The following is a 22,829-nucleotide window of genomic DNA, read 5'->3' as shown; positions in this document are numbered from 1 at the left end:
ATCTGTAAAACCACATGCAGATAAAAAATAAAATTACAGAAGTACCCTTATCAATCGCATTTCATTCTCTGTTGTGTAGCAACAACCAGCGCTCCATAAGAGCAAATGACTCATTAATCATCATGTGTTTCAAATAGATAATAGTCACTGTTAAACAAAACCCCAGGTTGAGTCTGCATTGTAAATGATACAATTCACCTTTTCTGTCATGTTTGGTATACAAAAAATATTCAGCTCTTAAAATATTCGTTGTCCTTGTCTTAACAAGGAAAGTGGACAAGAAATTCAGTTAATTTAAATGTTATAGCCAGGAAAGGTTACTAACTATGCCTGTCGTAACTCTTAAATCTCCCTTTCCAAATGCTAGTGTGAAAAGTCCTTCTTCTTTTATAGCTGCAGATGTATAAGAAGACGAAAATGCTTTTAATCTGGTGAAAGAACGGGTGGCAGTAGCCGTTGTAGAAAGTCAGCAGTGCCGTTAATAGAAGCGGTGGTATTTATTTCAGAACTTCGTCATACTGAAAAGGGCATGGACGTGCAACAAATCATGAAGCATTAAAAGGAGACCGAAACCTAGAAATACTGCTGGCTTGGGCTGATACATCATCCAACGCCTGACAGAGAGATAAGTGCGAAAGCCTAATATTTTCACCACGGGTGCAGAAAGTTTTGTGGATACACTGACTGGACACATTCCAATACACTTGCAGGTGCTTATTTAATTATCACAACAATTTTTAAACGTACGAAGCAGTGTGGGAGATGACATGAAGACGGCTTTAGGACGTAGCTATTGTTTAACGTCGATTTTATCCTTCGTACTGGATTAATATTTGTTTAGGGTGTCAAAGTATTTTTACCTGATTATTATAATGTTTAATTTTCAATTGCATTGCTGTCTTCCATTACGCAACCATTAGTTCACCTGTCATACTCGCTTAAATGAGAGCTCCGTGAAGTTGGACACCCTACAGACAGCACAAACGATGAAACCCACCTCAATTGTTACTGCTACGTTTGTGCCGTTGAAGGTAACGTTTGTGCTGCTTTCGTTCCCGAGATATAGCACCTTGTTTTCCCGGTGATCACGTGAACATGCACGGTGCCTCTGACCCCCAGTGACCCCGTCTGCCGAATTCAAGCGCTGTGTTACAGTTTACCTCGTACCCTTAACATTTTAAAGACAGTCTATATCCATAAACATATGAGCCTCCTTAGATGTGAATAATACTAAGACATGATGCATGCCAACAAGTTAACCATCTATGACATAAATCTGTGGTTGTAATGTGTGTAAAATCACCGTGACTGTTAGATCCATGGTTTTTATTTTCTAAGGCACGTTTTCTTTTCTTTCCCTACCGTGACACGCTCTTGCCAAACGGGTAACAGTGGGATACCATCGCGACAAGACCTCCGCAGCATGTCATGATAGGGACCCCATGTATATCGGTATATCGCGGCAGTCGTATATCGGATGTCACATGCAGTCGTATATCACGACTGGCATCTTGCTTCCATGCCACCCTGGCACCGCTGTCGCAAAAAAAGTCTCATATCAGGACATGATATTCCCAGATAGGACGTGTCCCGATATATGGACTTTATGTCGCAACATAGGTTCAGCATATGCTGTCAGGGTATGTCCTATCGCAACATATGGATCTATGTCGCTACGTGGGGGTGGGGCATTTTGTGGGTTATGTCATATTGCGATAGAGGGACTTCATGTCGTGACATGGACGTGACAGTTTTTGTATTATCGTGAGATATGGACTTTATGTCGCGACATGGTGGGTGGGCGTTTTGGCTGGGCATGTCATATCGCGATATAGGGCCTTTCATGTTGCGACATTGGGGCGGGGACGTTTTGTCGGTGTATGTCATATCGTGATATATGGACTTAATGTCGTGTGGTGTCATGCCAGTGATGCACCAGTCGCAATGGGTATCGCGATGTGATCGTGATGCGCGCACTCCTATCGTCACATGCTATCGGAGTCGTGAACGCGCTGTGGATGCCATGATATACTTTGTCTGCTATTCAGTTTTGACCTCAGTGCGACTTCTCTTAGATTGATCAGTAATTGGAAACCAGTGGATGTTACACTGTATATCCAAAGTGCTCAAATAGCACACACGTTACACTCAGAACTTCCGCTGTGGATCTTTACCCAATCAGAGTGTCGATTCTCACTCTTAACCCAATCGCGGCCCGAACTGTTCGGGGGTTTAGCCAATCACGGGTCTGACAGCTGTTCGAGCTAGCAGCGCCAGGAAGATCGGCTTGTTTACTATCAATGAGAATCTATTTTTTAAATGCTTTACTTATTTGCAAAATAACTACATCGGCTTATTTTTTACATCTTTATTGATTCACAATGTCCCATACTCTTCGAAATAAATACATTTTTTTATTTGCAATATAACTTTCCGTTGCTTTCTGTAATGAATACATGGAATTTGAACAAATTTTAATCGTATATTTAAGGTAGGGGAAACACCTTCCGCTTTGTACTTGAATAGAAATGTAAAGTCTATGATCATTATATTATTATGCTCGTGCTTTCAATTTTGTTTTTTTTGTTAAATTATATCGATCTTGAATCTTAATACCTAAAAATGTGAATATGGGCTCTCGTGTTGTACCAGCGGTAATTTGGAAACTGGTGTCTCTTCACCAATGAAAGGAGTACTCAAGCAATATATTGTAACGCAACGGGGGCTCAGGCGGGCGCCCTTGCCGCATTAGGTCGGCCCCTGCACCGTCCGGGGCTCGAACCCGGGACTTCCGCGTCTCTCTGCAGCGACCTAGCCCCGTGAGCCAAAGAGAGATCTCTCTACAGCCCAGTAGCTGTGGTCCTGCTATCACAGGGAAGGGCGGTGACGTCACCCGCTCTGGTACGCCGGCTCCCACACAGTGCCTGTCGGCCGTAAGCGTTACAATATTTTCGAGAACATGGTTACAAATTAAAAGAAAACACCTCACCCAATGAACTAACATAGTAACTCCTCCCTAAATGTAAGACTGTTTATTCGTGTAAAGGCTGCAAAGTCTGGGGTCAACTGATCAAAACATCACAACTGAAAGATCTGGTAGTCGTGACTGTGCTGTTTTGTACGTCACCGAGTGACGTCACAGCCAGGAAAAGAAGGCGCTATATTGAAATATATTGAAACATCCACCCCACCCGATCAGACAGACTCGGAAACCAAATTGCCCCCATTGTTTTCATCACAATCAGGAGTTCGAGTACCGAATTTGTTGGTACCTGTAAACTTCCTTGTAGATAGTCACGTGATTACCCGAAAAAACAAGGCGCTATATTTCAAACACAGCAGTAACGATTGCGGTGAGTTTCGTCGTTTGTGCTGTTCGACGGGCGGGTGGGCAACTTTATGGAGCTGGACAAGCAAACATGTCTGGGTCATTACATTGCAGAGTGCAGAAGACTCGACTTCACCTGAGGATCTAACACAGACCCATACCGGTGTCTTCAGAGGGCAGGTGTGTGTGTGCTGTTCTACACCAAGGACTGACCAGAAACAAAGATAAAAGGACTGTGAGCTCATCGCTTCATGTTTGCGCATAAGACCCCTGTTAATACAAACACACGGATAATTACAGTTTATTAAAGAATTCAGATATGTGTTCTCTTCTGTTATGTGAAAATAAAAACTATGTTTCCAATATTGCCGCGGTCCGCAGGTGTGAGACGGTGGACTTTCCAGTGTTGCTTATCGGATGTGTTATTTACTACCCGCGACAACCTTGTGCGTAGTGCCCCTTAAAAACACGCTGGTTCTTTTTCACGTTAAAAGTACACCGCTACGAAGTATTAAGACGTGCTCGTTAAAGCCTCTTAGTAAGAACATACAATTGTTTGCTAGTGTTTGCTTTTTGAGACTACACCCGCAACTCTTCTGGTATGTGATACTCGTGATAAATTAAATTTTCCCGCTCACACAAATGCACAGAAGACACTGATATTAAATGCAAAATCCACCCCCGTCCCCCACCCGGACAAACTGAGGAACACAATTGCAAAACTGTTACTGTCGCACCGGTAACAGACGCTTGAACTCGGCAGACGGGGTCACTGGAGGTCAGACGCACCGTGCATGGTCACGTGATCACCGGGAAAAGAAGGCGCTATATCTCGGGAATGAAAGCAGCACAAACGCAGCACTAACGATTGAGACCGGTCCGGTTCCTCTACGACGTTGTAGGGGGGCTGAGTGACGTCACACACACCCAAAAATAAGGCGCTATATCTCGGGAAAGAAAAAAGATGGGAAGTTACTTCCAACGGCACAAACGCAGCACTAACGTATGAGACCGGCTTGGTTTCCCTACGACATTGTAGGGGGGCTGAGTGACGTCACGACCCCGAAAAATACGGATACGAAAGCTGCACAGATGCTACTTTCAACGGCACAAACGCAGCACTAACGAATGAGGTGGGTTTAATCGTTTGTGCTGTCTGTAGGGGGGCAACTTCACGGAGCTGTAAAAGAGACGTGCAAGAGCCCTTGTTCTTGATAAACAAGGTTCGAGCGTTTGATACAAACGTTGCAGTCGTTTCTTTGAAGCAAAAAGAGCACGTTTCCATCAGTCCTCCCTCGCATAATGGTGAATAAACTGGCGTTACGCTTTCTTTTCGTTCATAAAAGAGTTTCCACCAGTGTCTGCCTCTGATCTGTTTTGTCAGCAGCCCCGTTGTGCGCCAAGAGCAGAGTCCTGTTATTGTACAGTAGCAAACCGAGGACAAGGAGAATTCAGAAATAAATTCCTATTAAGAAAGCGCGTGTAGTCTCTGGACCTGGCCCCAAAAGTTACCTGTTACGGACTAAAGGTTAAAACAAAGTTCCATGATCGATCAGATTTGACGACCACACTAATTTGATAGGTAGGGGGACTACATACCTCATTCACCGAAAGAGTGAAAACTCGGGAACAGAAAAAAAACTCTAACCTTAAGAGGTGACATCACCTCGTTAACTTAGCAACACGTGTAGTAGGGATGTGCTCTGAAAGTATTGGATATTCCGAATAATGTATACTTAAAAGTGATTTTTAAAAAAGTTATAAGGAACGGAGCCACGCATTTGGAAAGGGTTTTCCTGAACCACTCAAGTTTGGCAAAAGGTTTCTGGGCGTAAGGAACGAGTTACCAAGACGTGTTGGTCGAAGCCTGTACACCTGGATGAGGGCCCCGGATCAATGAGTCATTATCAAATGAGCCGAATGATCATTCTTGTGTAATCTTTTATGTTTTTAGTATATTTCGTGTTTATACTCAACTCAACACCGTCGCTATAATTATCTGCCTGAACGTAATTTTAAGCCAACAGGCTGAACATAGCCTTTTTGTTTGTAATACTAATTTCAAGTGCCAGTGGCACCTTTTACAAGAGAAGGGGCTTAATGTTGAACCGTTAGTTACCCTGTAGTCAATTTCTACTCACTTGCCCTTTAAAGCGCCGAGTTGAGACTGTTTGTCGCTGCTGTGTTGGATGCGCTTGTAATCCTCAACTGCGTATTTGACATGCTATCTGAACCACGGATGAGCTCAGGTGGAGGTTGGGGTGGTTGCACCCTAAGAACGATTCGGAGAAGTACGGTAGATCTCGGCCGTTCAATGGGTTACAATTCCAGCAGCGCTCGGTAAACGGATTGAGGACGAGTGAGAATTTCAGAGCACCAGAGAGAAGGAGGCGGGGGGAGACGTTTTCTTTTTTCACTTCTCAGCTGACAAACATTATCCTTAACGCGCCACAACACTGAGTTAAAAGTCGGCGTGGTTTATTCATTATCTGTGAGTAATTACCAGAGGAGGAGGTGGGAAAGGGGGAAATAAACGATAGGTTGTTCAGTTTCAGATAACTGTTATCTTCTCTCTGGAAAGCGAAACGGGGAAAAAGGAGTTAACCGGTTGGTGCTATTGCACAAAATATCCCCCTGGATCGTGTCGTCTGTTTATGGGAGGGAATATAGTCTAGTTGTGGAGAAGCAACAGATCTTTACTGAAAAACAATCTTGAGCCTGTCTGTACCCTCTCTGTCAGTACTGTTATTCCAAAGATGAAAAAGACGGATTTTTAAGAGCTCCCTTCTTAAAATACAACGTCATCTGGATCACCGAGCTATAGTTTAATCCACCTGGCTTTGAAAGTAATCTTCATGTGTAAAGGCGAGTACTGGCGTTGTCTTTTCGATCAATATTTATGGATTTCATTTCCAAGGAAGGTGAGACAAGAACGTAGTGTATTGCATTCACTGGAATTTTGCAGCGAGAACGAAAATTAATTTATATAGTAGGTTCATAGCTTATACGTACGGGCAAGACTGTTAAGCATTTTAAATATAAGAAGGTTATATATTTTTACAAGCGTCTGCAATTGTATTTAGATGTTTGGTCTATTGTAAGATCACATCAAATCTGACACCATAGACAGTAAAGTAATCTGGATGGCGAGAAAAAACGCATCGTAAAATATTCCTCCTAATCTGAAGCAACTGTTGAATTTCTTGCTCAGTTGCGCGATTTTAATAAGACAAACAGCTTGTTGTCTCAGTTTATATCATTCTGCCAATCGGAATATAAATTAAGTCGCTTTTCATTTCTTTCTGGATTAAAAGAAGTCAATGTCTTTTTATTCAAAATTCCGTATAAATGTTATATACTTGTTGAAGTAACTATTCCGTCGCCTGTTGCTGCTATTATTGCTGATAAATGCATATGTAAAAAGTATATTTTTATATTCACTAAAGAAGAAAGACAACTCCAGTTGCACATTTAAAGACCAAAATATTTTATTTTTGCAGTAAAACGTAATTTTTTAGATAGTCCCAATCTGTATTTGGTTTCAAGCATATGTGTGTGTGCTGTAATTGAATTATTTTTATATTCATTGCATTTCGTTTCTTTCGGTGACACTTGCAGTCACTTTATTTTTATAATTGCCGTGAGGGTTTATCATCAGTGTGGAGGGACGTTCTAGTGGGTCGTATCACGCTCCGACATTTACTGCAGAAGCCATCAGCCGCCTAAAGTTTAAACGCACTCTATCATTTCATGCAGATGAGGTTTTGCTGCTAGGGAAAAAGAAGCTGAAACACTGGTAGCTAGGTGTTTAGAGGGTGTTTAAAAAGTGCAGCCGTTCCATCAAAATCTATGATCAGCTCCGTGTGTGTTTCATCCTACCGTGGGCGCAAGTCTGGCAACAAACCTCCATCCAAAACATGTCTGAAGGAAGAAATGGGCAGGGGGGAAGACTCGGACAAAATAGTCATCAATGTTGGCGGGACAAGGCACGAAACCTACAAGAGTACTCTAAGGACTCTCCCCGGGACCCGGCTGGCCTGGCTAGCCGACCCAGACGCTCAGAGCAACTTTGATTTTGACACTCGTCACAACGAGTTTTTCTTCGACCGACACCCGGGGATATTTGCCTATGTATTGAACTACTACCGGACTGGCAAGCTCCACTGCCCGGCAGATGTCTGCGGACCCTTGTTCGAGGAAGAGCTGGCGTTTTGGGGCATCGACGAGACGGACGTGGAGCCCTGCTGCTGGATGACCTACCGCCAGCACAGAGACGCAGAAGAAGCCTTAGATATCTTCGAAGCCCCAGACCCGGACGACGGTGAGGACGACAGAGAGTTGCCAAGGCGCTTGGGCATCGACGACTGCCCGGATAGGTCGCGGGGCTGCTGGGAAGTGTGGCAACCAAAAATATGGGCTCTCTTCGAAGACCCTTACTCTTCAATGGCCGCCAGGGTAGGTTTCTCAGAAATGTTTAACTGTTAATAAGTCGGGGGGTCGGTATGGGGAAACACATGGTGCGCTGTTTCTAACGGATACTACTCACCTAATGCCTCTACCGAACAGGTGCATTACCTACAATATGTCCAGACTACGTTTTCTTCAACAGGTGTGTTTCTTTAAAGGCATTTTAGGTAAGAAAAAACACTTTTCATCCATCCAAGAGAATAGCTGCTGACAAATGATACATGGTAATTATGTTATCTGCTGTTAAACCTGTAACCCAACAAGTCACAAAAAGCGAACACTGCGCTGTTAGGAAAGAAGACGACTCTGAGAACAGACACTTTCATTAGGGTGATGTACTGTACTAGCAATTTTGAAGTGAAGGGACGTTTGGGTATATCACAGTAGTGCTGAGTTTGAATAAACGTTATTTCCGATGTCTAAAAGGTTTGTATAACCTGCAGTCAATATAAAGTCTATTCTATCTCGAAGTTAACTTAAAACTCTTCAAATAAAAATAAAGTGATTAAAACATGGTTTTCTGATTACGTAAGATTATAGATCCTCTTTGTTTTGATTTTTTAAAAGTATCTTCTGGTTTCGCAACGTATTCTGAAAAAAAGGTGATTTTACTTGTAACGGTTGAGTAAGATGATCTCAGGCAAACAAGTGAATGAGACCTAAATGTGATAATTGTCAAGTTCTTAGAATGGATCCATTAAAGCCCATATTATTACAAGTAAACAGATCTATTGTCGTTTACTTAGAACACAAACTAAAACAAGCATAAAAGGATCATTTGCTTCAACGGGTGCTTTGAAATCGCGTTAATTAATCATTATCATGATTGCTTTCTATTTATAGATTAAGCGCTATGAACTACAAATCCTCATTTATTGAATTTCAACAGTTGTAATATTTGAGGTATGAATAATATATTATTGTTTTATTGTTCTGTGTGCGTTTAGTAAAATCCATGCTGCTTTGTTTATCGTTTGTAAGAATGAACTGGATTGTTCTTGATCATGATAACGGGGGTGGGTATGCGCAGTATTCAACAACTTCCAACCCAATGCAAGCTTTTGAATGAAGGATGGTTTTCATTAAGAAATGTGGCCTTGGTTAGACGGTCCTGAAATAGCAACCGCTTCGTTTTGTGTGTGGTGATTCTTTGCTTAATAATATTTGTGCACCTGTGCTCTTTAGGGGCTCAGTAAATTAGGACAGCTTTGCGCATGTCTGGGGTGTGTGTGCGCTGCACATTGGAGTGCCTAAAGAAAGAGCTAATTATACAAGAATAATTGCATAATTTCAGATTCTTCCATTTCTGACATTATAGCAGTAGTCAGAACGCACTTGATGGAGTTTCACACTGCTTTTTGATTTTAATTAGTAAAAAAATGTTGCATTTATAAAGATTATTTTGGGGGGAATAAAATCGCTCAGGCAATGCACAAATGTCTCTAGAGAGAAATACAAACTTAACTTAGCTATAAATGCCAAACTCACAGCGCATTCAAAAAAGGTAATGGTTAGAAAAAGCACATATGCAACACTAATGACAGCACTCAAGCATTTAAGTTAAAAGCACAATAAGCACGGACAAAGGGTATGAAATTTCTACACACTATCAAATTGACAGGCTTTTTTTTGTAACTGCAATCTCATTGCTAGTCATATAGGGTTCTGACAGGCTAGACATCCTTTCAAAAACTATAAAAGCAGGTGAAAAGGGAACTGTTCAGGCAATTACAGGCAATCTAGCGAACCTTAAGGGGATATGAGATAGATCTGATCATAGCTAGCTGTGGTGGGTTTTAAGCTTGTTTGGAAATGGACTTGCAGCTGAAGGCTGGGGCTTTGTTTGCCTATTAGAGAACTCATGCATTGCAAGAAAGATAGAATGAGGGTCAAGTGTGTGTAAGTGTGGGGCGGGGGGACTACTTTGATTCATTGGGAAGATCACATTGAAGGGTGTACAGTGAGGGCTGGGGTGGCACAAAACAGTGACTGCAGGTTTTGAGGAGTTTTCTTTTTCTCCATGTTTGATGTTTGACGGGGCTCAGCACACAAGGGTCTTTTAGCAAGGCTTTTGGACTTTTGGCTTTTGGGATAAGCTGTGTTATTTTATGGAAACAGAAGAGGTTGACAAATATTTGTGGTGCAATTGCAAGCAATATTTATACTAACTCTACCACCTTCATATATTGCCCATTTTTCTCTCATGGTCTGTTGCCCCTTGCTGCACTGTTTGCAACCTCCCTCCTGCTTTGAAGTCTTATTCTATACCCATTCAGCCCGTGGCGGGACACAGGAAGGGGGCTGGTCATTGTTACACAGTGGGGAAATGGTCAAGTAGCAGTCATGAAAGTTCCCTGCCTGACATGATGAATCAATGCAGGAGTCAGGCATGTCTGCATCGAAACGGATATCGCTACTTTCCACGGATGTCCATCCTCGAGTCAGACTGTGTGGTTGCTTTGGCTGCTTGCCCAGAAGCACCAACTGCACAAGGTTATCTGCAAGGTTGACAGGGCTGATTACAGGCAAAGATCTAGCAGTGATGGTGTATATATGGAAAAGGCTGGGTTCAACTCTGCTGTTATTTTTTAAAAAATATCATTTGAATATTTTTGACAAGTTGTACTTCTTGGGTGAAGAAATATCAACATATTTCCACAAAAATAAGTAGAATCTTTTTAATCCGATTTTAAGCTGATGTGAAAAAGAAACGAAATGAATTGCAAAAGCTCTAAAATGTCTTTGGAGATACATGTAATAGCACATGCTCTCTCAAGCTTTAGGAGTTTGGTGATTCATTTTGGTGAAAGGCAAGTACTCTTTGGACATTTTAGAACACATTTAAAGACTGGAGGTGGATGGGTTGATGAGGCTAGGGTATGGACATGCAAGACAACATCCACCATAGTTTGTCTGAACATGTGAGAGAGGGGCAGTTTTATTAATTTCAGGGTTTTCTTCTGCAGTGTCAGAGTGGTGCTGGGAAGTATCATTGTGTGTAGCCTGGCCCCTGCTATTTTTTCCTGTATGCTAACACATTGAGGAGATAGTCCTGAAGTGATCTTATCTGTCTTTTTTACTGTTCATTTGTTTTCTTTGTGGGCACATGTCCCTTAATGTGACTCCCTTTCTTCCTTTTTTGACAACTGACTCCTACACCTGGACATGGGAGGGAGTGTGCAGATGTAGATTTTTTATTTCCCGTAAATACTTTTTCTGTGGACTGAGAAAATCTTGCCTGCATTGTTTCAGATCATGCTTTGTTAGGCAGAAAAAAAAAAGTACACAAGCCAGCTAGAAAACTGGGAGGTAAGTAGTGATAATGAACAGCTAGGTTGGTTGGAGGCTGGGGGTTGGGTGCAGGCATAGCTTTATGACTTGCACATTTCAGTAAGGAGCCTTGACACATTTGGAGTGTGAAAACACTTCAGCGCACACGTACACTTGCCCAGCATCTTTCTGTTCAGGGCTGAGTGACTGCTGTCAGAAGGCACTGTGTGAGAGCCAGTTGATCCATCAATACAGAAAGAGCCATTATCCAACACGCATCCTGCAGCACTTTTTCCCACTGGGGACAATCTAAGTTCATCTAAGTCAACAGCCCAAATCTAGTCATTGTCCAGATTATGATCAATGACAATCTAGATGGCTAGATTTGGTCTGTCTTTCACACACACGCGTATCTAAAAGGAAATACCTGTGTAATGCTGGTTGCATTATAATTTACTATGTACCTTGATTTACCCAAAATACCTTGAATTTAAATTTGTAGTGTCATTACAAGGGAAAAATAATAGTTAAAATATAACAGCATTAATACACCCATAGCAAGATATTCTCTGGCTGCAAACCAGTCGCTTGGAGCTCATTAATGTTGCCTTTGTGACAACTGAACTGCACTCTCTGCTAATATCTCAGTGCCACGCAAGACCGACCCACATGTTGCTTGCTGCTAATCACTGCTTCCTGCCACTGCCAACAAGTTCATTGAAACTGATTCATTTAAATCCACTTCTTGTGAAAGTTAGAGACAATTAGAGGCACCCTTAGTGGGATTTGTGACAAATATGAGTTTGATGGTCGTGTGTTCTGCGTCACCGTGACCTTGTATCTTGGAAGGGGAGATGAATTCTGCTAGTGCCTTGTATTTGTCCACATCGCATCACAATTCATTCGGGACATTTTTCCCACCTTGGGTCAAATTCATAGAGGTGTGTCATTGTACCACATGACTGCAAAATCACCTTCTCGTGCTAAATGTCAAAATGTATAAAGGTTGCCTGAATCATAGGCCTGGCTTCATACTTTCATGGTTAGCGAAAGGGAACACTAATGTATGCCCTAAAGGTTTATCTCTGGTGGATAAAATGATCAAATATGTGAAGGAGCTCAGGATCCTGGATGAGAAGTGCCTTTTTAATGTATTTGTGTATATTTAGGAGCACTCTCCAGCTTTGTGTGTAAATGTTATTATTAACAATAGATAATACTAATAATTAAACAGCACCTCTTAGTCCTGTCTTTGCCATGGCATATTTAAAAACACACGTGACTTTCTAGCTTGGCAGTTTTCGTTTTCCCTGAAAGAGACTGCTCGCTTCAATCCTGGCTCTGGACCTGACCTAATCAATCTATTTCACCCCCTAGCTACATCAGGCCACGGTTCTATCTAAAAAGCTAACCTTTTTTCTCTGCATGTTTTCCTCGGAACAAAGACATCGACCTTCACGCGGGCGCTGTGCGTTCTGCTCCAGTGCGCACGGCCCGGGGTCGGGCACCGTCAGACCAGACGCGACACGGGCAGTCTATAATCTGCAGCCTCCCAGAGAGCCTATCGGTGCAGGGCGCTTCTAATGCACTTGTGTGTGTCTCTGGATCTCTGAACTGTATAGATGTGTGTGTGTTGGCTAATGCTGGGGTGAGGATCAATTGTTGTTGTTATCATAATTACAAGTCCTAAATTAAAAAAAAACTGATTACTAGGCAGTGGAGCTGATTAACTTAAGACTCTTTTTTTTTCCAATGTCCTAACGTATTATTAGAGTAGGATTTTATAAGTTTTAGTGGTGGACTCAGAATTAGTTTTAGTTTTGCAGAACAGTGTTTTTCCATATAGGAACATATGATCTTCATTATCATTCTTCTTCTTATTATTCTTATTATTATTATTAAGGCATCTCTTATTTTTGTACTACTTTCTTTACTGCCTGAATCTAATCCAGAGGGCATATGTCTATACAAAGAACATCCAAGCCTTTAAATATTTACAGGTCCAACCTGCCGTTTGTTATCGTTCAGTTTTCTGTTGACAGCAAGATGTTAAGAGGTGGCCTGTAGTGGCAGAAAGCATACAACATTTTTTTCTTTTGTTCTCCAGTGAGTGGATCGGGGGGGGCAGGAGGAAAGTTACCGGATGTTTGTTTCCCGCTGTAAGGACATCAGAGAGGTTCTAGATGTTCAGCCCATCTAGCTAACTGATCTGATCGTGTCACCCAGCTGCTTCTCAAAAGACACTGGGATGTCAGATACAGCAATATGGCTGTGCAGACTGTTGTAATTAGTGAGTCATGTCCTTACAGACTTGGCTTTATGCCACTGTTATTCTGGGAGGGGAGGCGGGTGGGGTGCCGGCTCTCGGTAGATGGGATAGTCTTCTGTCGGAAATGCAAAGTCTGCACAAACTCTGCAGAGAGATGCGATCCCCCAGCCTGGGCCATCAGCTCGGTCCCTTCTTGTCACTCTGGCTGGGAGGTGGCAGCCGGGAGCTCTGGAACAACCAGTAAGATACTCTCTGCACATCCGAGAACGCCCCGGCACTATGACCACTATGACCACTTGCCAGAATTAGATCTTGGCGAGTCTCTTGTCGAATCTCCAGTTATTCCCTGGAGCCTCCAGAGACTCGCGAGAGATATCGTAACAGGTTGATGCTCCGTTCTGCGAGGCATTCGAAATGCTTTTCTTATCATGGTAGAGCTCTGGTCCTTTTGTCACCCAAACTTTCATTTTCTGACCGTTTATGTAAATAAATTCACTGGAAAATGTATCACAATTCGGTCACGCAAACAATGTATTGGAGCCGCATTCATCTTCTGTTTTTTTTTTACTTTCAGACACGGCTGTTTGGGTAGAGCAAAAGCTTTTTTTATATCACTGGTTGTAGGGCTTGCTTGACCCCCCACTTTAGTAGTAGTTTAATGAAGATGTTTAATATTTACATTTGCTTATGTATATATCAGCTATAGCTTCTTCCCCAGAGCCGTCAAGTTGGTGACGCCCCCACTCCCCCCCATCATACTATGATCTCTCCTGACTTCTTCCTATACCCACAAGGACTGTACTCCGACACCACTACACACACGACATGTAAGCCAAAATTGCACTGTCCCTTCGATAGCTCAGTAAACCTATTAGTTGTAATATTTATTAATCACAATACTATTTTCGCACTGTTCCCCGAATTACCTTGCACTGTTTTTGTCCAGTTATATTTTCTCTGTTTGCAGATTTTGCACAATTTTGATTACATGTTATATTCTTACACATTACTGTTATTGTTATTGTGTTAGTCTATTGTCTTATCTTCTGTCCTATTTATATACTGCACCTGAGTGACTAATGAGAAACACTTTTCATTATACTATGCACCTGTGTGAGTATAATGGCAATAAAGTTGAATTGAATTGATAGGGTGTGGCAAGGTGGCATGGTGTGAAAATTGGCCCTGGTGTGAGTGAGTGTCTGTGTGTGCCCCACAATGGACTGACGTCCCATCCAGGGTGTGTCCTGCCTTGTGCTCGTTGCTTGCCAGGATAGGCTTTGGTTTCCCTGCAACCCTGTATCGTATAAAGCTGTTAGAAAATGGATATTTCAACTAGTCTGAGACCCCTAATCTTAAAATAGGCTTGGACAGTCTTGTACGAAGTTAAAATCAAGTCTGTTGATGCAATGGCTGTGGTGTAAATTATGGTAGGCATGCTGATCCCTTGTGACTCTTTCAGCATTTAGACTGTCGTGAGATTATTATTGTTCCAACCCCTTGTGTTCCTTTCTTGGTCGAAGATGCTGCTGTAAAAAAAGCCAGCCCAAAAGTAATAATAGCATGGATTATTTATTTTATAGTAATTCTCCCTCAGTCTTGCTTGCCTCTTTTTTCACCGCTCAGTGGAATTAATTCTGTCTTTGTGAGAAAAATATTTCATTCCACTGCCAAAAGTGTTCATCTCAGGCTGGCAGATGCATGCAAGACCATTTGGTTTATTTTGTGCATTTATTTCTGTTGGATTGTTTCCTCATTGTTCAGTGTATTTGGGTGTTTTGGAGGGGAGAGTTTGATTTTCCCTTTTCACTGTTAGTAAACGATTTGCAAGAATACTTTCTGAGATCCACAGCCAGTTGCCGACTTTCCATTTTTCCATGAAGTGTCATGCTTCACCAAAGCAGCAACAGAAAAGATTCTGGTAGCTCTGAAAAGGTCTTTAATTGACTGACCACTGTCGGCACGTTCAATGAAACTTACAATCGTTTCAGTTTGTGTGCACAAATCTCAAAATAACATCACCATTTATTTCCACTGTGGTTGAGAGCTATAAGGAGCTTTCTTGTTCAGCTTTCTCCTCATCCTTCTCCTTATCAACTGTCTTCTTCTGTTTCATCTTCAAGTTGTTCATCCTCTGATCCTCCTCTTCCATCTTCTTCTTCCACTTCTCTCACTCTGCTTGTTCTCCTCCTCCTCCTTCTATGCCTTGAATTTGCTTTATTTGAAAACAGATATGAAAGAAGAAGATGGCAAGAAGGTTGCTTTAAATTGGAGGAATGTACAGTATGTGCTCCAGCTTTTGACTCCCACAGCTCCTGCGATACTCTAGTAAACTACTACACAGAAGTTAACTCGGCACTTGTTCTCAACGTCTGCTCTCCGTGACTTTGTCACCTGCAGGTTCACAGGCAGTTCTAAAAATATGATGAGGTGAAAGCAATGCAGAGCTGCAAGGCAAATTGCCTAATGAAACGCAAACTATATTTTGTTTCCATTAATATTTGTAAAAACTCCGTCTTAATTTCCTATGGAAAAACCTGCAAGGGAAACTGCTTCCAATGGCAGTACTGCTCATAAATTGCTGTGCAGCAGCCACTTAACTGCTGGGTTAATTGCACGACGTTGTCATTAAATTGTACTATAACAGTAATGGATCCAAACTGTCTGATTTGTACCTTTGAAACATCTGAAAAGTTTGGTTTGTTGGTGCTGCAGGCTATTTGAAATGTATTCTTTTATTATCCACCCAGCTTTGTATCGTCCTCTGTGCCTGATCTTTTCCACTGCCTTCCCTCTGTTTTTCCTGCTATTTTAAAGAACAGCCCAGCACATTTTAAATAATAAAAGGTGTCAATGACCCACATCCAAGCTAGAACTCTCCAGATGTCAACCGCAGTCTCACATACAGCAATGAGCAAGCACAAGCCTATAAACACTTCATCCGCTGTTGAGTTGCATTTATTAAAATTATTTTGCATGCAATATTATTCATGTATATTTTCAGACAAAAGCTAGCAAACCTGTAGTACAGCAGCTTGCTTCTGTTGTTTAGGTTGACATCGCAGTGATGTCACAGAGCTGTCCTTGCAATTTTATTCAAATGTTGTGCAGTTTTCCTGGACAGGGGTGCTGTTGAATTCTGTTTCCTTACAGTGAAGTTTAACGCAGTCTGTAGGCATTCATTTAATTAAGAACCCCGATAATACCGCTGCAAGAGCATTCCTGCAAATGGGGTGACTGACAAAGGGGGAAGGCTAAAATTAAAATGGATTGGGCTGCTCTGGTCCACAAACATTGAGGAAACCCTGAAACATTGGCTTCAGTGCACCCTCAAGCTTAGTACCACCAGACATAGTGCTGTTCTTAATGATCAGATTAAATAAAATTGATCTGCTCTCGAAAAGAGCAACTTGTTAAAAAAAGACAAGCCTGTCTCGGGGAGAGTTTCTGAAACAGAATCCTGCCCTTTCCGTTTTTTTTTTTCTGCAATGCTGTTCTGTGATATTAGAAGAGCTATCAGACAATGTTGACAGAGCTCCTGGCTTCTCCAATTTATCAGGGAGCTCCTCTGCAGATCTCTGGATCTGGTACACTAATGCTGTTGATATTATTGAACGAAAAAAAAAACCTTCCCTGAAGTCAAAGGCAATGGGATATAAAAAGCAATGAAAAGTCAAAGCAATTTGGTTTAATACTGTTCAGAGATGTAGCCCAGGGTAACGTTCAGCTGGTAAAGTGAAGCACATTTGCAATATCTACAGAACCAGTTTTACTGTTTATCTAAAGAAGATCTGTACACTAACAGCGTACCAGTATACACATCCTGGGAGAAAAGGAGGAAAGACCCACTATGCACAAGAAACATGACCCAAGCAATTATTTTTCTAGATTATTGCTCATCACTGTTGTATTACAGTGAAGGAGCATCCATCCCCAGAAGTCTTAAATGATCAATTAGCAGAGATTAGGCAACTGATTGATCCAATTAGGTCATTCTGAACTCAGCTGAAATTGAATGCAGGAAAGATTGTGTACTGTATGTGTGGTAAGGCCACCCTTTGATGTTGAGCATTCATTTGTATTCTGTTGCAGTGACAATCCACATTAATATTAGCACTACATTGAAAATTACTCATGGATATTTTCAGTATCTTAATTGGATTATTTACATTAAACTTTTCTCAAATTTAAAGGGTGTTATTTTTTTCTTTTTCATAGTGCTTTGCAACACAAAAACCTTAGGCAAACCTATTTCTGTGTTGAGCTGTATTTTTGATTGGCAGTTCATTTAACTGCCAAGTGGTTTCCATATGGTCATATTGCATTGCTTGCCATATGTGAGCAATGACAGTTTGTATTGCAGACATTAAGGACATCATAAAAGCAAATTCCAGACTTCATAATTATCTGTAACCTAATTTTTGCAACCTGATGTCCCTCCTACTTTCTGCACAGAAATGTGAATTTCCATGCATTACTTTCTGTAGTTCAGTATTTTTTCAGCATTATTTCTGCTGCAAAGTAAAAATGAATTGAATTCCAAAGTCCTCCCAAGTTAATTAGAGATACAGATTTAAACTCCTGGGTTCCATCATGATTTTCTTGACAGTTATTCATTAAAACCCATTTCCTTGTCACCTGGTCACTTTAAATGTTGCTTCTTTGAAAACAAGCAGAAGATTATTCAACCAGTGATATTAATCACTGGGAAGTAAATGAATTGCTTACTATTCAAAGAGAAAAAACTCTCATTTTTCATGTTGGTTATTAGAATGCAGTCTGCTGAATTGTGGAATGCTAGGTGTTCATAGTTTAAAACGTATTTAATTTTCTGGGGCTGGTAGAAGTGTGTAGTAACTGGAGTGGCCCATGAATGGGACGTTTGCTTTACATGTAAAGGAAGTGAATTCCCTGCACAGGCTTTAACAACGTTCTACTGAGCTCCAGAACCCAATTTTGAAAGTCTGTGTTGTAGACTTTTGTTGATTTAGGAGTTAAAGACTCACTGTCAATATTTTGGCTATTATGAGATTATTTCCCTGACATTGTCCAGAAATTTAGAATGGATTGCTGAAAGAACTCTGGTTGTGAAATCCTCTTTCTTATAGACACTGTGACAAACACATTAATAACACTGGAGTATAGCCAGAAAAAGTTGATGGGCTTTGACTGACGTTTTTAGTCATTGATATTTCCAACAAACTAAAAGGACGATAAAATGACTGTGCAATACAAGAAGTCAAAATTCCAATTTAGCTTTGTTAAAATGAATTTAATCTCAAACAAATCAACAAACAGAATGGATTGTTTTAAAACTCTCTCTTAAAATGTTTTTGTTTTCTGTAAGAATAATTCCAGAGTGTTGTGAGTTAAGCTTGAAGAGGCTGACTATGGGATAGTTCAAGATGTGTGATAAAAACAGTCCATGTGGATCTGTGCAGAACCTGCAGAACTGAGCAGCATGTTTAGATCTCTAAGCCAATAAAATGTTCCAAAGTTATGGAGATTTTTTTTTTAGTGCTTTTTGCCAGTATTGACGTACAACAATTAACCAGAGAAGATGAGATTGATGTGACTCACTACCGTACTTCTAAATAGGAATATTGGGCACTTTCACAGACATTGAGTTCCTTGCTTTTTATTTGCATGTGGGCCATTTCTTTTTGTTTGCTTCAATGAAAATTCATGTCTTATTAATTTTAGCGAGGTCAGGATCTACAGTACCTCTATAATTGCACATTCTGAAATTGTTGTCTCCATATTTTTTCTTTTTTTTAAATGAAACATAAAACCCAGACATAGAATACAGTTTTGCTTTGCTACTAATTGATTTGGCTGACATGTTTAAAGCAGCTTAGGTTAGCACCCATTAACTCAGCCGGATATTTTACTTGAACAATTTTTGATAAAGTATATTGCTCCAGGATGCACCATCAGAGTCTCATCTGGAATTCAGACGCACAAAATTCCAATTGTATTTCCAGAACCCTGACCACTGCTGACCCTATTAGGTGTGAGTGTGTTATTTTTGGTCATGATATTGTTGAGAAGCTGCAGTGGAAGTGAGTGTGAATATGAGAAAGGTTATAAAAGAAAGGATGGTAGTTAATTGATTCTATGATCTCATTCAGCCGTTTCCTGAATTAAGCCTAAGTATTGGCTTCAACCTCATGGCTGGCCAGGTTGTCCCACACTCCTACCACCCTGCATAGGAAAGTGGGCTTTCATAGAGGAAAATGGCATTAAATGGCATTTGCTTTCTTTCTGTGGCCATTTTTAAACAAAATGTCTCTCCCTTGAGAATGAGTGGACAGCAGAACAAGGATCTCTCCACATCTACAGTTTCAGGTGCTCAGTAATGAAATATTTGTAATAATCGGGGCTTTAGAGGAGATGGAGAAGATCAAGCCAACATGAAGGGCAGGTTGCAGACAGAGAGCTGTATTTAACAGGTGTTCAACCTCCACAGCACACTGGCATACAATTGCTTATATTTAACTACACTGTGTCATATTTTCCAGGAACTTCAGCTGCTGCTGCCACATAATTAGTTGGATGACAGGTGCAAGCTTCCGTTGAATCCTGCTGCTGCTGCTTCCACAGTTTCCTTTAGGGAGGAGCACGCTGTTCAGCGCGCGGTAAACAGGCCTGTTTTCAACCAGCAAAGGGGAATGAATTATTAATTGCCCCTGCCACTGGTCTTTAATGTGCTGCTTGGCCGGTGTTGCTGTACAGTGCATTTTGTACTGGTGCATTTTGTGTAGCAAAGGCTGCGGAACAGGGGCTGCTGTCCAACACATGTGCCAAAACAGGTCCTGTGCTAAGTTATCCAATTTACTCATTATCAGTCAATTAATCAATTAAAAAGCTGGCTGTGCTCAACGTCTGTAAGGCAGGGGTATTTGACATATTCAATTTACTGTATATTCCAATACAGATCTTTGGTTTACTCAGCATTGGAATGAACTGCCTTTTGACTAACCCTACTGAGGATTCTTGTCACAGAACGTTGTTATGCACTGGTATTTAAATGTATCCCTTAGGAAATATAAAAATATGTTAGGATCAGGGCTTTAACACCGTTTTGTCCAATGCAGTATTTATTACTGTACCTAAACATTGTGCATTGCAAGAAAGATCTAGTTGTATAGTGCAAAAACATCTCTCCTTGATATCTTGATGGAAGTATGCTACAGTCTGTGGTTGGGGTTCTACAACTGGAGAGGCTCAACGTTTCTGAATTTTTGCTTTGCATTTGAACTAAATTAGAATAGCTCTGACTGTCTCGTCAACCCCTCCTCAATATTGCAACAGTTTCTTTCTGGACAGATTGCGTTGCAATACAAAATAGACTGCTCAGTATTTGGGAATCTCAGTAGTGATGCCCAATTACTAATCTAAATCTCCAACCAAAACTGGAGAAGTATGAACTTCAGACCCTCCTTTCTACATCCAGTAATAAAGGGAGAGAAGGTTGTCCGCCTTATAAATTGTGCAAAACCTGTGCAAAATGTCACCACTCTTGATTTTACTGTTTGTCAGAGCAGAAACCTTGACTCCATTATATGCTATTTTAAGGTGTCTGACTGTGCCTTTTATGACCAAGGGCAATTGCCTTTCTGAGCTCCTCAGTGTGCCGCTGTCATCCCTCGGTGCTTTGGAAAGGATACTGTGCAGATTGCTCTGCTGTTGAGCCTGGTTATAAACCATTCAGTGCTTAACTAAACCAAGTGCTTAGGAGAACTGTTAAGCCCACAGCTGATGTTATAAAGACAAAACAGTTAAAATGGCTAAACTGTAAAATCACTTCATTATCAAGTGCCTTTGGCTGAATTTCTGTGCCTTAAAAAGCTCATTTTATGCAGTGATGCTGTATGATAATTGTTATTATGATTTCAGTTCAGTTTTGTATGCTATGAAATTAGATCAAGTCCAGCAACATGCCACAGCTCTTTAAAGATCTTGTTTTCCTATTTACGAATACTTTGCTTTTTGGTGAATAATAATATATATTATTTATAGGTATTAAGAGATATATTTTTATTTCAGAAAATAGCTGGGTGATATTCCTGGTTCAGTCAACTTCACTAACCTCTCTTATGTAGTGTGCACTAAAAAGTGTCCTAAAACATTATGTTTATACTTTCCTCATTGAAATTAAGGAATCTCAAGCACTCAAACACTGGTTTTCTCACGTTGAAAATAAGTTTTAATTACATTACATTCATAATTTATTTTTCATTCCAAATGACTCCCAAGCACTTTATATATACACAGCATATAGAAGAGGACCCACTTCATCCTTGACTGAAGTGCAGCTCCCACCTGGGTGATATTTATTTGTTAAAACGTTTATGACATTTTCTATTATGTGCCTGAAGCCTTCCTACACAGCAGATCAGATGGAGAAGTGAGAAATTGATTCACCAATTGAATTAAGGGGGAACTTTAGGGAGTTAAGAATGTGCAAGGACACCAGAGGACAAAAGTAAAGAAATAATAGTGGGTTTGTGTTTAAGACCCTGACCAGGACCATTACACAAATGGCTGAGGAGCCTGGATCAAGACAGTCAAATCGCTGAAGAACGTATCCTGACTTCCTTCTAATTGATTAGTGATCAAATGAGCTAGATAGGCTGAATGCCCTTTCATTTTTACCTCTACATGCTTTTCCCTTATCGTTTTGTACTGCTGCTTTGGTTGTCTCTGAATTTCATCACCTGCTCGCAGTTCACACCTGTATTTGTTAATATTCTCTTTCACATAGTGCCCCTGAAATTAATTTATTCTCAGTAGAGGGAGGTAAAAGAAGCCTGAGAGCTTTCTCTCCTGAGTTAACCCAATGTATCTCCTATTTTTATCTTTGAAATGATCGCATTTTAATGTGCCAAAACTAAGAGCCAGATGCAGATAATCTAGAGAGAAGCTTTTTCAATCATATCTGTGGTGCTTGGCTTTGGCAGCGCCATGAATAAAGAAGAAAAACTGCCAGTGCATTTGTCACTGGCCAAGATAAAAATCTGCCCTTCTATTTGATGACAGATCACAAAATGAAAACAGTGCCTGAGTTCTTTAATTCTGTTAGTGTTATTCTCCCATTCAGTTAACATTAATAATTTATGGTGCTTTTTAACAATAATACAAAGCTTGACAATTCAGTTCACACCTGGCTTATCCTCACAATGCTTTCATTTTTCAGTGCAAGTGAGACACAATTACAAAGTTCTGTTAGCAGGCACTTTTGCTGTATTGAGGAACATTTTCCCCCATGAGAGAACTCCATGAATTGGGAAGGTTTTTAGAGCACCTTGTTTGGTCTCTACAGGTATTCCACCTTAAAGAAAAAAAATGCCCTTTAGCTATGGCCTGGTGTTAAAAGCCATTATTTCTAGTGTGGACATGTGAAAATTGTTTCCGATTCCCCCTGGAACTGTTTGAGAAGCGAGGAGCTTTGAAGTCAGAGCACTCTTCTGTCACTCTGCATGTGCAGTGGCC

The 22,829-nt window shown here is 40.9% G+C and overlaps 1 protein-coding gene across 1 annotated transcript in view; it reads left to right on the top strand.

Annotated features, from left to right (window-relative positions):
* The first annotated feature begins 5,467 nt into the window (after positions 1-5,467).
* kcnc4 (potassium voltage-gated channel, Shaw-related subfamily, member 4) overlaps positions 5,468-22,829 on the top strand; it is a 37,817-nt gene continuing 20,455 nt past the window's right edge. Inside the window, exon 1 of the mRNA XM_006628533.3 lies at positions 5,468-7,783. Coding sequence (XP_006628596.1) covers positions 7,178-7,783 — 606 coding nt within the window. The 5' untranslated portion in view covers positions 5,468-7,177. The remainder of the gene's footprint in view (positions 7,784-22,829) is intronic.

The sequence above is a fragment of the Lepisosteus oculatus genome, chromosome 5 (assembly GCF_040954835.1).
Source record: "Lepisosteus oculatus isolate fLepOcu1 chromosome 5, fLepOcu1.hap2, whole genome shotgun sequence".
In the NCBI taxonomy this organism is placed as follows: domain Eukaryota; kingdom Metazoa; phylum Chordata; class Actinopteri; order Semionotiformes; family Lepisosteidae; genus Lepisosteus; species Lepisosteus oculatus.
The sequence above is the reverse complement of the archived record's forward strand: the minus strand, read 5'-3'. Positions and strand labels throughout refer to the sequence as shown.